Source organism: Protopterus annectens, chromosome 13.part0 (assembly GCF_019279795.1).
Source record: "Protopterus annectens isolate FY-2018-M chromosome 13.part0, PAN1.0, whole genome shotgun sequence".
Lineage (NCBI taxonomy): Eukaryota > Metazoa > Chordata > Ceratodontiformes > Protopteridae > Protopterus > Protopterus annectens.
In genome coordinates, this window is record NC_056747.1 from 84220664 (window position 1) to 84235432 (window position 14769).

The following is a 14769-nucleotide window of genomic DNA, read 5'->3' on the forward strand; positions in this document are numbered from 1 at the left end:
AGGTACTAGGCTATCTGCCTGAAGGCATTTATAAGCCTAGCCAGAATGTGTTGGCTTTCACCGCCCCCTTAGATTAGTTCCCTGTGCCTCTGTCCAGCAGAGCCACCGAAGTGATCCTTGGGATAAACTTTCTGTTTCCCATCCACTCATCAAAGTTTCTCTTGAAGAGTGTTAGCGAGGAGCTCTGCCTAATGTAGATTGGAATCTTGTTCCAAAGCATGGGAAGTCTCTGGGACAGGAATCTATCCCTCCAGCACGTCCTATTTATTGTTGTGGTGAGGTTTAGATCCCTAGAGCATGTGGCTCGAGGGGATAAGGTTTTCTTTAGGTGGAGCACGTCCATCAATTCTGGGTTGGACATGGCCTTGTATGTCAGGCAGAGACCACCTCTGAGTAGGCGGTATGCAACCGAGTACAGCTGGAGTATCTTTGGTCGAGCTGCATAGGGCATCTGTTTTAGGCCAGTGATCCTCTTGGTGAGGTACTTCTGTGGTCTTTCCAGCTGTTGCAGGTGTCTTGTAAGGGACATCCCAAATGGGGCGTTGTACTCTATGATGGGTCTGATGAGTGATGAGTAGAAGGGCACAATGACCTCTTTTGATCTGGATGCAAACCCTTTTGTGATTAGGTGGGCCACATAGAATGATTTTCTAACCACTTTGGCAATGTGATTATCAAAGGAGAGATTACTATCTACTTGGGTCCCCAGATCCCTTATTACATTTTCCGTATTTAGGGGGCTACCACCTATGTGGTAGTTTTTGAGTACTTTGTTTTTTCCAAAGGGGATGACTATGCACTTTTTGGCATTTAGCTTGAGGCCATGATTTTGATACCAGGTATCTGTCTCAGTGAGTCCCTTTTGGAGGATGTCTGTGTCAGCCGGAGAGTCAATTATAGCCCTAGTTTGCGGTCGTCTGCGAACTTGGTCAGCCATAGTCCTCCTGTGCTTGCCTGTACCTCTGAGAAGTATATGCCGAACAGCAGGGGTCCTAGGACTGAGCCCAGGGGAACGCCACTTGTAACCGGTTTAGAGTCAGACCTAGCTCCCGCAACTCTCATCATGTGGGTTCTGTCCATGATCCAATTGTCAACCCATCTTGTGACATAGGGGTTTATGTTCAGGCTGGTGAGCTTGTCTATAATACCAGAATGGGAAATGGCGTCAAAGGCCTTTGCGAGGTCTAGGTATGCTGTGTGTACCACCTTTTCCTCGTCTGTAGCCTTGGTAACTGTCTCAAAGAAGTCCACCAGGTTTAGGAGGCATCATCTGCCCTTAACAAAGCTGAACTGGGTAGGGTCCAGTGTTTGGAGGTTCCCAATGTCTCTTAATGAGTTCCATGATGATGCTATCCATAGCCTTGCAGACTAAGCTAGTCAGGCTTATAGGGCGATAGTTCCCGGGGTCTGTTGTGGCTCCACCTTTGTGGAGCGGAATAACCATTGCTGTGCGCCACTCTATGGGTACGTAGCCTGTGGAGAGGCTGAGTTTGAACAGTGTGTTTAGGTGAGGGGTTAGTTCGTCTTAGAGCTCATGTAGGATGCAGCCTGGGACACTGTCCGGTCCCATTGATGCTGTGTTTTTGGCTTTGGAGAGGGCTGTTTTAACCTGAGTGTCTGTGATTTCAGGGGCTCTACATTCTTCTGGTATGGTTATGGGCCCTTTTGGGGGTGAGAGGGGGTGAAGTTTGCACTGAACCTGTCTGCCAGGATGTTGGCAATATTGGTTGGTTCAGTGTATTTTGTGCCATTCTGCATTAACTCCGAGCAGATCTGAGCATTGCCACTTAGATTCTTGACATAGCTAAAGAATGCTTTGCGGTTATCTTTGGAGTCCTTGGCAATTTTTCTTTCGAAGCTTGCCTTGGACAATTTTATGAGGGATCATAGTTTCTTGCTGATACTGATCAGGGATACTCTTTTCTATACTAATTTCCTCCTTCTATTGTATAGCTTGTTTATGGCAGGGGTCCACCAGACTGGCTTCCTTTTCTTGGAGAAGTGAGTCATGGTTTTGGTTGGGATAGCACAATCCATGCATTCTTGTAGATGCCCGCAGAATGCATTAGTAAAGGATTTTGCAGCTTGGACAGCGTTGTCCTTTAGCATGGGAGCTTTGAAACTTTCCACGTCGGTCTTAAGTAATGTGAAGTTTGCTTTTGAGAAGTTTTTTCACTGTGGTTTCCTTGTCCGGTGGTGGGGGTGGAATGTGGATATCCAAAGTGATTTGTTTATAGTCATATCTAACCAGCGAGGGGTTGACCTCTGGTGTGGAACACCAGTCGCCCATGTTGGTGATGACCAGGTCCAATATGTTGTCACCTCTGGTGGGAGTGTTGAGCAGTTTATCCAGGGCGTTTGAGTTTATAAATTCTAGGAAATGTTGGGCAAGGGAGTTAGTACTTGAGTGGTTCTCCCAGTTAATGTTTGGGTAGTTGAAATCACCCAATATTAGGGTGCTTGGTAGGACCTTTATGTTTCCCAGTGTTTCCAGAAATGTGGAATGGGGGTCCTGGGACATGGTGGGTGATCTGCAGCAAGCTGCAATTTGAATTGCAGTTTTGCCCATTGTTAGTTGCACGTGGATGATCTCTGAAGCATCGTGCTGTGCCACTAACCTGTAGGTGTGGGTATCCTTGATGAATATGGATAATCCCCCACCTTTTGTATTTCGGTCCAGGTTCTGTGGCCGAAATGTAAGAGTTGTAGCCTGGTAGTGCTGGGGTTCTCTCTGGAGCCTTACACCAGGTTTCTGTTACTGCACATATATCTATTTTCTCCATACTGAGGAGTGCCTCAAGTGCGTGCATTTTGAGGTTTGGACTTCTGGCATTGAGCAGCATTGCCCTCAGATTTTTGTTACTTGTGCTATTTACTGCGGTGGGTTTGTCTTTTGAGTCTTGCCTAAAAAAGGCACTATGGGGGTGGCAAGAGCCTTGGCCAGTATTCGAAAGCCTAAAGGTGACAGGTGCAAGCTGTCTCTAGTGAAGTAGCGTGGCTTGTCGAGCATGTCATCCCAGGCTGACAGACACTGGATCCCCTTTGAATGACACCAGAAACTTAGCCAGTTGTTGAAATTGATAATTTTTTCTTTATACCATTGTATCATTCTTGGTGAAGGCAGGATGGAACTCAGGGTCAGGGTCATACCGGCCTGGGCTACGTGATTAGAGAGCTCTTCCATGTCTTTGTTCATGTAGTCCAGGGAGGTATGGCTCAGGTCATTCGCACCAACATGGACAATGACAGAGTTGTACTTGTACTTGTTCTGGAGTGACCTGAGTGCTTGTTATATGTGGCAGATCCTGGCACCCGACAGGCAGCTAACAGTAACCTTCTCCTTATTCAGCCTAGTGAGTGGGACGTCCGTGTGCCTGACTATAGAGTCACATATTACTAGTATGTTGGGTATGTTATTTTGCCTTAAGGGCTGTGATTGTGTGGCACGCTGGTTTTGTGAAGTATGTGTTTCATGGTTTATGTTGGGGGATGGAGGTTGCTTGGATGTCTGCTTTGGAGGTCTCTGTTGCTTTTGCAGATTTTTATTTAGAGCCTCTGAGTATATTTTCGTGTATTTATGTGTGTTTTTTGCTGGTGCTGGTTTAATGGGTCTATGTGAGACTGGTGGTGTGGTGCCAGTATTTCCCTTCTCCTCCTGACTGTCTGATCTAGTCTTGGGTTGAGAGAGCTTAGCCTCCAGTTTGGCTGTATAATTGCATCTCTCGCATGTATTAGTGTTTGGTGGTAGGAGGAGAGGGTTGTCTGTGTACATGAGGTAATTGTAACATTGTATCAAAATGCCCAGATTCACCAGTTGGACTGGAGAGTACACCTGAAACTGCCCTTTGGACATGCCTGATAGGTACAGTGAACTGTTTTACTGAATAGCTGGTAACGTCGAATAGAGAGCCTTGTCCTTCTGTACAGTATAGGGGGGTCTAGTGCTAGGGTTTATAAGATCTTGCTATGAGTTTTGAGCAAGTGCCGGGCTGAAAAATGAATAGCTTGAGTGCTTAAGTTGAAAGTTTGTCTAGTTCCAAGGGAAAAATTGAAGAGGAGACTTTGTGGAGCTGGGAATAGTTATACCCTAGCTCACTGGCGCTGCCCGGTGCGCAAAACCGGGCAAATGCATTTTTTATAGCAGGGAAATGAAAGAGATAGAAATAAGCCCAAAATGGCCAATAAACTACTAATTTCTGGGCTGAAACCACTCCTCCAGGGACAGATAGGCTACTCAAAGCTCCCCTGTCTCACAGGTAAACAGAGAAACTTCCTTCTATCCAAGTAAGGTATGGGAAAACACAGAGATTTGTAACACAGCCCTGAATTCAGATTTTTATATATATATATATATATATATATATATATATATATATATATATATATATATATATATATATATATAAACAATAGAAAATGAACCAACTGATTTAAACAAGTTACCCAATTAACCAGAAAAAAGCTCAAAACTGAGCCCTGTTCCAGCAGTCTTCAATCAGACAAGTTCTAACTGAACACTCCCACTACTAGGGTGCAGGGGAACCTTCTCCAAAAAAAGATGGCCTGGATCAGTGCTCAAGTTATACAAACAAAGCTAGATTCAGCAGGCCTGAATCTGGTCCTATGCTACAGCAAAAAGGCGCACCAATTTCAGAAAGAAACAGTTCAAGTAAGCAGGCACAATAAGCCTGTGATCAGAAATTCCCAGCTCAGAAGGGCATAATCCAGCCTCTCCTCCCACAAGAGTGCAGACCAGAAACCTTCTTAATGTAGAATAACTGGCCTGAAGCCCAAGTGCTTAAACCAGAACTAATACACTTTTAGAATAGCAGACACTAAGCCTTCAATCAGCAATTCCCAGCTTAGAAGGATGTAAGCAACCTGTCCTGCCACAACAGTGCAGACCACAAACCTTCTTAATGTAAAACAACCAACCTGAAGCCCAAGTGCTTAAACCAAAAGATTTAGAATAACAGTTGCAGTTTAATCAGGCTACTACCAAGCAGTAATAAATGCAGCAGAATAAATAAAATTGAGTACTTTTAAGAAGAGGCGAAAGCAAAATAAAGTAGGAGGAAACACAAATACAGTAAAAGCAGATGAATAAAGTGCAATTTTTTTTGTTAGTAAAGTGCAAGGAGAGAGGAAGGAGGAACCTAAGTGGGTTGGCCTTCTCAAATCTTCTCTTTGTATTAAGTAGAGTGAACAGTAGACTCAGAATATGATCTCACTGTATTTGGTTAAGTGAGAAAATTAGATGGACTCAGGAGGAGTGGTCAAATACAGACTTACAAGAAGGTCAGGCAATTCCAGAGCAACCAACACTAACACCAAAACAAGAACAGGGAGTGGGAACAAACTGCAGAGAGAGATACAGCACACACACTATTCAGTGAAACACACAATTAGGTACAGAAAAAATGAAAAACAGTACTTTCAAAACTGCAAGTTTATACTTAACTTCAGTTTCTAATGCAGGGGATTATAGCCAAGCAAGTCTCTCAGAAGTTGAGCATAAATGATTTCTCAAACTTTGTGGCTTTAAAGTACAGAGGAATCCCTCTAGGCTAACAGTTAAATATCAGTTAACAAGAAGTGAGAAGACCACCATCCCCTTTTATAGCAGAGTGAGACACAGCACACACACTGTTCAATGAAACACACAATTAGGTACAGAAAAAAATGAAAAACAGTACTTTTAAAACTGCAAGTTTGTACTTAACTTCGGCTTCTAATGCAGGGGATTATAGCCAAGCATGTCTCTCAGAAGTTGAGCATAAATGATTTCTCAAACTTTGTGGCTTGCACTTGAAGTACAGAGGAATCCCTCTAGGCTAACAGTTAAATATCAGATAACAAGAAGTGAGGAGACCACCAACCCCTTTTGTAGCAGAGAGAGACACAGCACACACACTATTCAGTGAAACACAATTAGGTAAAGAAAAAATGAAAAACTGTACTTTTAAAACTGCAAGTTTGTACTTAAACTACAGCTTCTAATGCAGAAGATTATAGCCAAGCAAGTCTCTCAGAAGTTGGGCATAAAATGATTTCTCAAACTTTGTGGCTAGCACTTAAAGTACAGAGGAATCCCTCTAGGCTAACGGTTAAATATCAGATAACAAGAAGTGAGAAGACCACCCCCCTTTTATAGCAGAAAGAGACACAGCACACACACACACACTATTCAATGAAACACACAATTAGGTTCAGAAAAAATGAAAAACTGTACTTTTAAAACTGCAAGTTTGTACTTAACTTCAGCTTCTAATGCAGGGATTATAGTCATGCTGTCTCTCAGAAGTTGAGCATAAAATGATTTCTCAAACTTTGTGGCTAGCACTTAAAGTACAGAGGAATCCCTCTAGGCTAACAGTTAAATATCAGATAACAAGACGTGAGAAGACCACCACCCCCTTTTATAGCAGAGAGAGACACAGCACACACACTATTCAGTGAAACACACAATTAGGTACACTAACATAATGCTGCCACCCAAGAGATGGTATCAGTTCAATAAAATTGTAGATATCTGTCTTGTAACATCCTATGTTTGCAATAATGTGTAACTCCAAATTGTGATCTTGATATTGCAGAGTGGAAAGGCCATCTATCAGTATTGTGTTTCATACTGTTCCAATCTGTGCCAAAATGTGTAATTTTTCTTTGTGTTCTGACTGTTTTAAAGCTGAATGTCCTTTGTACTCAGCATTCTGCTTTATCCTGTACTTCTTGTATTACCTCATGGCTTTTTCTCTTTCTCAGTTGTACTCTGTATTACCTTATCTGTAACAAAGAATATGTTAAGCATTTGATTAACTGTACTGTTGGAGATTTTCTTACCCGGCCTCTGCTGAAAAGGGGTATTCCTTATATACCTGGCCAGAATTTCCTGGTTAACAAATGATAATAAATAAAAGTACATAAACATTATTGAACTATGATTTAGGAATAATACCTGGGGCATTTGAGGAGTGGTGTACTCTGCACAGTTTTTCATGCATGAATCTCCCATTATCACCTTTTCTAAGAATAGTACATCATAAGGTGATGCTACTGCATTTCAGTATTACTTTGTTTCTCAAGTGGCAGTCTTAACACTGTGCTGTTTACTTTTGATACTCGCTGTGTTCTTGTGTGTGTGTGTGTGTGTCACCAGGCTGTTTTGTTTTTTCAATTTATTTTCATATTTTTTAGGTTGTTATCTTCAGGGTATCCTCATGCCACCACCTGAAGGCATGGACCTATGAATATTGCATTCTTACTCTACACTTACCAGGACTAAATGTGGCTGGTGTCTAACCTGTGGTCAGCTGGTAACTGGGATCACATTTCTGGTGACTTAAGTCTGTCCTGTTTTACATGTAAAACTCATAAAATGCACCTCTAGAATGTAGTAGGCCCCAGAGCTAACTGCAGGTTGAAGAACTGCAACTTGTATGCTGGTTGTATAATCTTGGGATGTCAAGTGCATTTTTCTTCATCGCTTAAGAACTAATATGTTTCTGTTTCCTAGTTATCCGGTTATTGAAATGACCTCTGCAGTACAAGCCCTCAACTCCAGCATCTCTGATGAAGCCCCAAAGGAAAGCTACAGGAAGCCTGCTGCTCGGAGAGGCAGGAGAAGTCGACGCAACCCTGAGTTTGAAGACTCTCAGTATGAAACAGAATACACAACTGGGGCAGACTCCTGTAATGAAATGGATACGGAAGAGTGGGAAAGGTGAGTGATTCTGCAATGGGAAATGGGAACTCAGGACATACTATTTTCAGTGTCAAATAGCCATAGTAATTTAAAGACCCTTTGTAATAATTCTTATACATCTTCACCATTACTGAAATTCAGAATTCAGTGGTATATCGACTGTGCAGATGAGAACATGGATCATAGACTGTGTGCCGTGTCAGGGTTGGCCACTTGACAGTGTAAAAATTGACTCTAAGTGATCCAGTCATGTTAACTAATGTCACTAAAGTGGGCATTGTTAGTTACTGGTGATAAGTAGGTTGAGGACCCAGCCTACTCTGACCTACACCAGGGGCTCATGCTAACAGTGGGAGGTGTGTATGTACTTCTATTGGCCAGTGTATGCCCGCCATAAAGCCCAGCAGCCCTGGGTCAATGAGCTACTGGCTGGCCGGTGTCCAGTTGCCCATCTTGGGTTACCTGGATAACTGTGTTGAGTGAAAGCCAGACATAACGCTAAAGAACCTGCCAAGCATGAATTAAGAATTGCTACACTCATTGTAGGTTCACTGACAGGATGCAGCTTGAAAGTGGGTGACATGATAGTAAGGAGAAGGTTGGATATCCTATGTATCCAGGAAATAAGATGGAAGGGTAGTGCAGCAAAGTCACTTGGCTTGAGATCTAGAGTGTACTACCCAGGAGGAGGACAGACTAGAAATGAGGTGTGAATTGTGGTTCGGGTAAGGCTTCAGAAGACAGTAAGGGATGTCATCAGAAAGAGTGATACACTAATGGCAATCAGACTTCAGTGTAAGGATAGGGCAGTATTCGTAATCTCAGCATATGCCTCACAGCAGTGAGGAAAAGAGTGCATTCAGATAGTAGTTGCTGGACCTACTGGATAAAGCAGGACAACCTGAATCGGTGCTGATAATGGGTGACCTGAATGCATATATTGGGACAGACAGAACAGGATATGAGGACAGCCTGGGTCCACATGGGCAGGGTAACAGGAATAAAGAAGGAAAGACTGTTCTAGACTTCTGCTTGGCAAATGGCTTGATGGTGGCTGGCCAACACATGGTTCAGCAAGTGAGAGAGTTACAAGATTACATTCAAGAGTGGCCAACGTGCAACTCAGGTAGTCTTCCTCATAGTAAGGAAAGGGTACTGGGGTTGAATCAATGACTGCAAAGTCATCCCCAGTGAAAATGTCAGTCCACTGGTTGCCACAATCAGCTGCAAGCAGTGATCAGAGAAGACTTAACTAAGACCAGGCTGAAAACCTGGAAGTTGACTGGAGAGAAAGCACAGGAGTTCAAGGAATTACCTAGATCTCTAGCACCTCAGGAAGAAGAGGAAACGGGTGAAGATAAAGAAGAATGGCAGCGCCTCAAAACAGCATGTGTTAGGGCTGTAGAAATTATATGCGGCCAAGCCAGGTATGGAAGCAAGGCACATAAGGAAAGCTGGTGGTAGAATGCCAGAAGTCCAGGAAGTCATCAAAAGAAAGGAGGAGTGCAGGAAAAAGTAGGAGATAGAAAAGATGGACCAGGCTAGGAAGGAGTACTGGTTCGCTAACAAAGAGGCTAAGAGATGAGTTGCAGTAGCAAAAAACAAGGCATCAGAGGCACTCTATTGGCTTCTGAAAAGTGACTCAGAAAAAAGCACAAAGAAACTTTCAGGTTGCAAAGCAAAGACAGAAGGATAAAGAAGGTAGTCAGACACCCTTCTTAAGGGATGCCAGCAACAACCTGCTCACAAGTCCACAGTACATCAGAGATAGATGGATGGAGTACTTCCAGCAGCTTCTGAATGAAGAAAAGCCCTCATAAGCTGCACTGCCCCAGACACAGCCTATGATGAAAGAACAGGAGGAGGCCACGCTAGAAGAAGTAAGAACAGTACTGAGGAAAATGAAGTCATGGAAAGCAGCAGACTCAGATGAGGTTGCAGCAGATGTGATAAAGATGTTGGGTAAGATAGGTGAGAAATGGCTCCTGAGGGTACTTACGGCAGTATGGAGAAAAAGGCTTATTCTAGGTGATTGGAGATCGGAGAATAAGCATACTAGTGCCAGTATTCAAGAACCAAGTAGACATTCATGACTATGCACAGTATAGTATAGAGGTATCAGACTGTTGTCACACTGCATGAAAGTCCTGGAGAGGGTGATTGATAAATGAATACAAAGAATAGTAGTAAGTTGGGAAATGAGCAGTTCAGATTCAGATCAGGATGCAGCACAACTGACCCTATGTTTGCAATGAAGCAGATGGTTGAGAAGAAGCTAGAGATGAAAAAGGAGTCCAGTTGGGCATTCCTAGATTTGGAGAAAGCAAATGACTAGGTCCCAAGAAAGTTGATTTGGGCAGTTTTAAAATGGTTCAAAGTCCCTGAAACATTGATAGAATTAGTGCAGCCTATTTACAAAGACCCAGTGACTCAAGGACAAAACGTGTTTGGACTCAGAGGGGTTCCCAGTGAGAGTGGGTGTGAATCAGGATTCAACTTTGAGCCAACTGCTATTGCTATTCATACTGGTGATGGAGTACGTTAGCAAACAGATGAGAGGGGACAGGTCAACAAAGTTGCTGCATGCTGACAATGTGGTATCACAGGTAGACTCTTAACAAGAACGTCAGCAAGGGATTAGAGGAATGAAATGCAAAACTGAAGGCACATGGGTTGAAACTGAGCACAGATAAGACAGATGTAATGGCAGCAAATGAGGGAAATCAGAATAAGCTGAGAATTGAGAAAGAAGGGAAAGTAGTGGAGCAGGTTAACAGGTATAAGTATCTGGGAGGGGTGGTTGAAGAGAAGGGAAGTCTGAATGAGGAAGTCAAAGCTGAAATCAAAGGAGCTGCAGCCAGCTGGCACAGGGTGTCAGTGGTAATGTATGCCAGAGAATGCCAAAGAAGCAGAAAAGTAAGGTGTACAAAATAGTGGTGTAACCAATAATACTGTATAGTACAGAAACCTGGGCAGTAAAGGCAGAGCAGTTGAGGGGGTCATGAAAATAAAGTGCCTAAAATGGGTAGTAGTATGCACAGTGTGGGACAGACGAAGAAATGAGGACACCAGTGCAGAAGCCAGAGTAGCTCCATTTATAGACAAGGTAAAAGAGAACAGATGTGGTTTGGGCACATTTGCAGAAAAGCAGAAGACAATATGGTGAAGAAGATTTCTGTTAGACAGTAAGAAGGCAATAGGAAATGAAAGCATTCAGCAAAGAAGTGGATGGGTTGTGTGAAAGAAGACCTTCAACAGTCAGGCATGAATGCTAAAGAAAGTAAGAGAGTGCCATTGAAGCAAGAGAGATGGCAACAGTTGACATAAAACCTCTACCCCATATAGAAAAATGGAAAAAATGGGGGAGGGGTTGATGATGATCATGACTGACTGTGTGAACGTGGAGCTGAAGGCTGGTGCAGCGATTCTGTATTTATTTTGTCTGTTAACACGTGGGGTAGGCTGATCTAGATGAACCCTTTTCAGCCACGGTCCACTCATTTATAGTTGATAAACCAGACAGGTGGGTTGGTCCAAGGACCCTTTTTAGCCATGATCTGGACACAAGCTAATTACAAACCTAAGCAAGTTTATGCACAGTTGCTCTTATTAAACATTGTTGGTGTGCTATGTGACAGGGTGGCCACGGTGGTGCAGCGGTTATATTGTCGCCTCGAAGCAAGAGGTTCTCCGGTTTGATCCTTGGCTGGGGTGCCTTCTGTGCGGAGTCTGTATGTCCTCCCTGTGGTCTCATGTGTTTCCTCCGGGTGCTCCGGTTTCCTCCCACATCCCAAAGATGTACTCTAGGTGGATTAGACACTCTAAATTGGCCCTAGGCATGAGTGTGTGCGTGTGTGTGCCTTCTGTGGAAGGTTGGGTGCCAGACTGGCAACTCGACACTGTAAAACTCTACTGTCAATCATGAGCGGACAGGTGATCCACTGTGGCGACCCCTAACCGGGAAAAGAAGAAGAAGGTATGCTATGTGACAGAGAGTTTTATTAGTGTTTAATGTACTGATTGAATATAGTTATTGTCAAAGGAAAAAACTTCAAAGACCAATTCACGTTAGGTTCAAGCAAGGCATCCTTTATTACTTGCAGCAAGGAGACAAAGCATGTAGGTACGAGGTTTGTCTGAATTACTGGTGATTAGTATGTTATTCTTATACAGTTCTCTTCCTGTCACACAGAAAATGTTACTATTCTATTGCTGACGTAGTTAGACACAGCTTTCTGTATGTTTTACAGAAAATGTTACTAGACTTATTGCTGACTAGGTTAGATTATTTGCTAGCTTACAAAACATTTTGAGAAAAACAACCTGGCCTTGGGCTTATTTTAGCCCATTTTAACTTTTCAATTCTTCAATTGTACTGTTCTAATACATGTGTTACATTTTGTCTAGATTCAAGGTACATTTCTAGCTTTGGTACAAGTAATGCTGACTATGGTTTATACTTTCAAGCATCTATTGTTTTCCTTATCAAAGTGTCTAGCAGCTGCATACTTTCTCATAGCATAAGCAGAAATTAATATCTCTTTGTTAAGTTTCATGACATTAGCAGAAATGAAATGTCTCTTGTTATTTTCATAACATTAGCAGAAATCAAATGCTTCTTGTTAAGTTTTTAATAGCTGTGCAGATTCATGCAGTGTGAACAGAATAAATGTATTAACCCTTTTAAACCTCGAATGCACTAAGCATACATATTACTATTATATATTTTTCTAACGTTTCCCCCCTTTTAATACTTTTGTTCTACTTTCAAGATAAGCATAAACAGTTTTTTTCTTCCCCTAACTTCTTCCTACTCAGGATTTGCAGTTAAGAGAGTCATTCAGTTTAAACTTATGAAAGCATTTTCAGTTTTTCAGCAATTCTTCAAGTTCAGCACCTTGGTATAAGGTTTCTGAAAGTGAAATGTCTATAAAGTCTTTAATCAGTCTCTTTATGCAGGGGATGCAGCAGCACACACATACCACCAGTAGGATTATTCCTACACAGATGGCAATCAGAATGTTCATCAGGATACTCCCCCACCCCCCAAACAATTTCTGGAAAAAGTCCGTCAATGGATTTGGTCCTGGTTTGGTCATGGCTGACACCTGCTGAATTACCTCAAGATGGTTGTCTATCTCGTGTTTGTGGTCAGAATATAGGAACAGCACTCCTCCTGGATTAAAGCGCACTTACCTCCTCTTGCCGCTAGGGTGAAGTCAAGAGCCATGCGATTTTGAAGCACCACTGTTCTCATGGCAGTCAGTTCATCAGTCACCAATTCTAGGGCAGAAAAGGTTGCATTGCTCATTATTTCGAGAAGCTTAGACAATTTTCTCAGTTCCCAGATTGATTTCGATGCCCTTCAAGGATGCATCTGCATTCATAACATATGGGTTGTCCTGCCTCAGGCAGCCCTTCGGTCGGCCGGATTCCAAAGTCTGGGTCTGGCCTCGGCTGATGTCGCACTTTCCCCGATGTCAGAGCGTCTGGGGTATAAAAGCATCAGCCGATGCCATTTTCCTCAGTCTTTCTTGCCGCGCGGTGCCCGAAGCAGAAGCTGTTCGCAAGTGCCGGTCGGTCAGATCCAGTGAATTCAGCTACCGAAGACTTCGAAAAAAGCTAAGTACCCCATTAGGGACTCTTTCTTGCCTCAGCCGATCTCAGACAAAGTAAATAATTGTTTAACTTGTGGGAAACAAATACCTCATAAGGATTTCCATTCCTACTGCCTTCCTTGCTTAGGCCCAGACCACGACGTATCGGCCTGTTTAGCCTGTGCTTCCTTCAACTGACGAACTCTTAGACGTCAGTCGGAGTTTGCAGAGGAATTCTTTGGAGCCGCTTTTGCTTATAAAATGCCGTCGGAGACTCCGACTTTGCATATGGTCAAAAAACGCAAGGAAAAGGACCGACACTCACGGCCCGTGGTTTCGGCTGAAACCACAGCTAGGCCTACCGCGAGAGCCTCGGTTTCGGCTGAAACCGAGTCCTCAGAGATTCCTTCTTCCGAAACCATACTTCCGGCCACCAAGGCCCAGGAGGCCCCGGCAGAGTCGGCTTCAGAACTTCCTACCGAAACCAGTGTTCAGGAAATGTCTGACACCATACCTTTGGACATTTCTACTCCTGCACGTGGGGCAGCTAGGCCCCCTGCTTCCATGTCCATTAAGGCCTTTTCAAGGGCTAAAGCTGCCAAACTTTCTAAAGCTTTGCCTGCCAAATCTACATCCCAGAGGCCTTCCTCTAGTTCACAGATCCTCAGCCTTGCTGAGGACCTTATTTCCTTAATTAGGGGTTCACAACCTCACCCAGACAGGGCCTCTCAACCTCCTCCAGACAAAAGGCCCAGGACTGACCCCTCTGACCCACACTCCTCAGATGTTTCCACGGATGGATCTGAGTTGTCAGACCACCAGGAAGGGGCTTACTCGCCTTATGAGGATTCAGATGCTGAGGAATCTATCCCTTCGGCCTCCCCTCCTGAAGAGTTTTCCTTTGGTGAGACTCTACACTCCATGAGAGAGCATTTTCAATGACAAGGTCAGGATTTCTCTGATTCTAGAAAAAGATTAAGGACCTTTTTGCATTTGCCTCAGCATAGGCCCTTAGCTATACCTCCTGTTCTGAATGTAATTGATGATGTGTACAATGATGTCAGTACAGCCCCTGATACTCATCCTTTGGCCCCTGCCAAACCTGACAGATACTACAGGGTCCCGAATTCTCATTTCCATCTGTATAAAGCCCATTCTGCAGACCCAGAAACTATTTCTCAGGGCCCTAAAGGGGTTGTGGCCGCTACTGCCAAAAACCCTCTACCCTCCGAAAGAGAGTCTAGAGCTTTAAAGAGATGGGGAAAGAAGGTGTATACTTCTGCAACTCTTTCTGTCAGGGCATTAAACTGTCAATTTCATATGATACAGTACCAAGAATATTTGTTAGATGAACTGAATAAAAAACTTTCTTCTCCTGAACCCCTAGAACGTAAATCCCTTCAGGATTTGGTACACAACTCACAACAGGTTAGTAATCATTTCTTAAAATGTGGCTATGATGCACTG

General features: G+C 43.4%; 1 protein-coding gene across 1 annotated transcript in view; it reads left to right on the forward strand.

The window, feature by feature from the left end:
- LOC122817596 (occludin-like) overlaps positions 1-14769 on the forward strand; it is a 617143-nt gene that overhangs the window by 454870 nt on the left and 147504 nt on the right. Inside the window, exon 5 of the mRNA XM_044090634.1 lies at positions 7517-7723. Coding sequence (XP_043946569.1) covers positions 7517-7723 — 207 coding nt within the window. The remainder of the gene's footprint in view (positions 1-7516; positions 7724-14769) is intronic.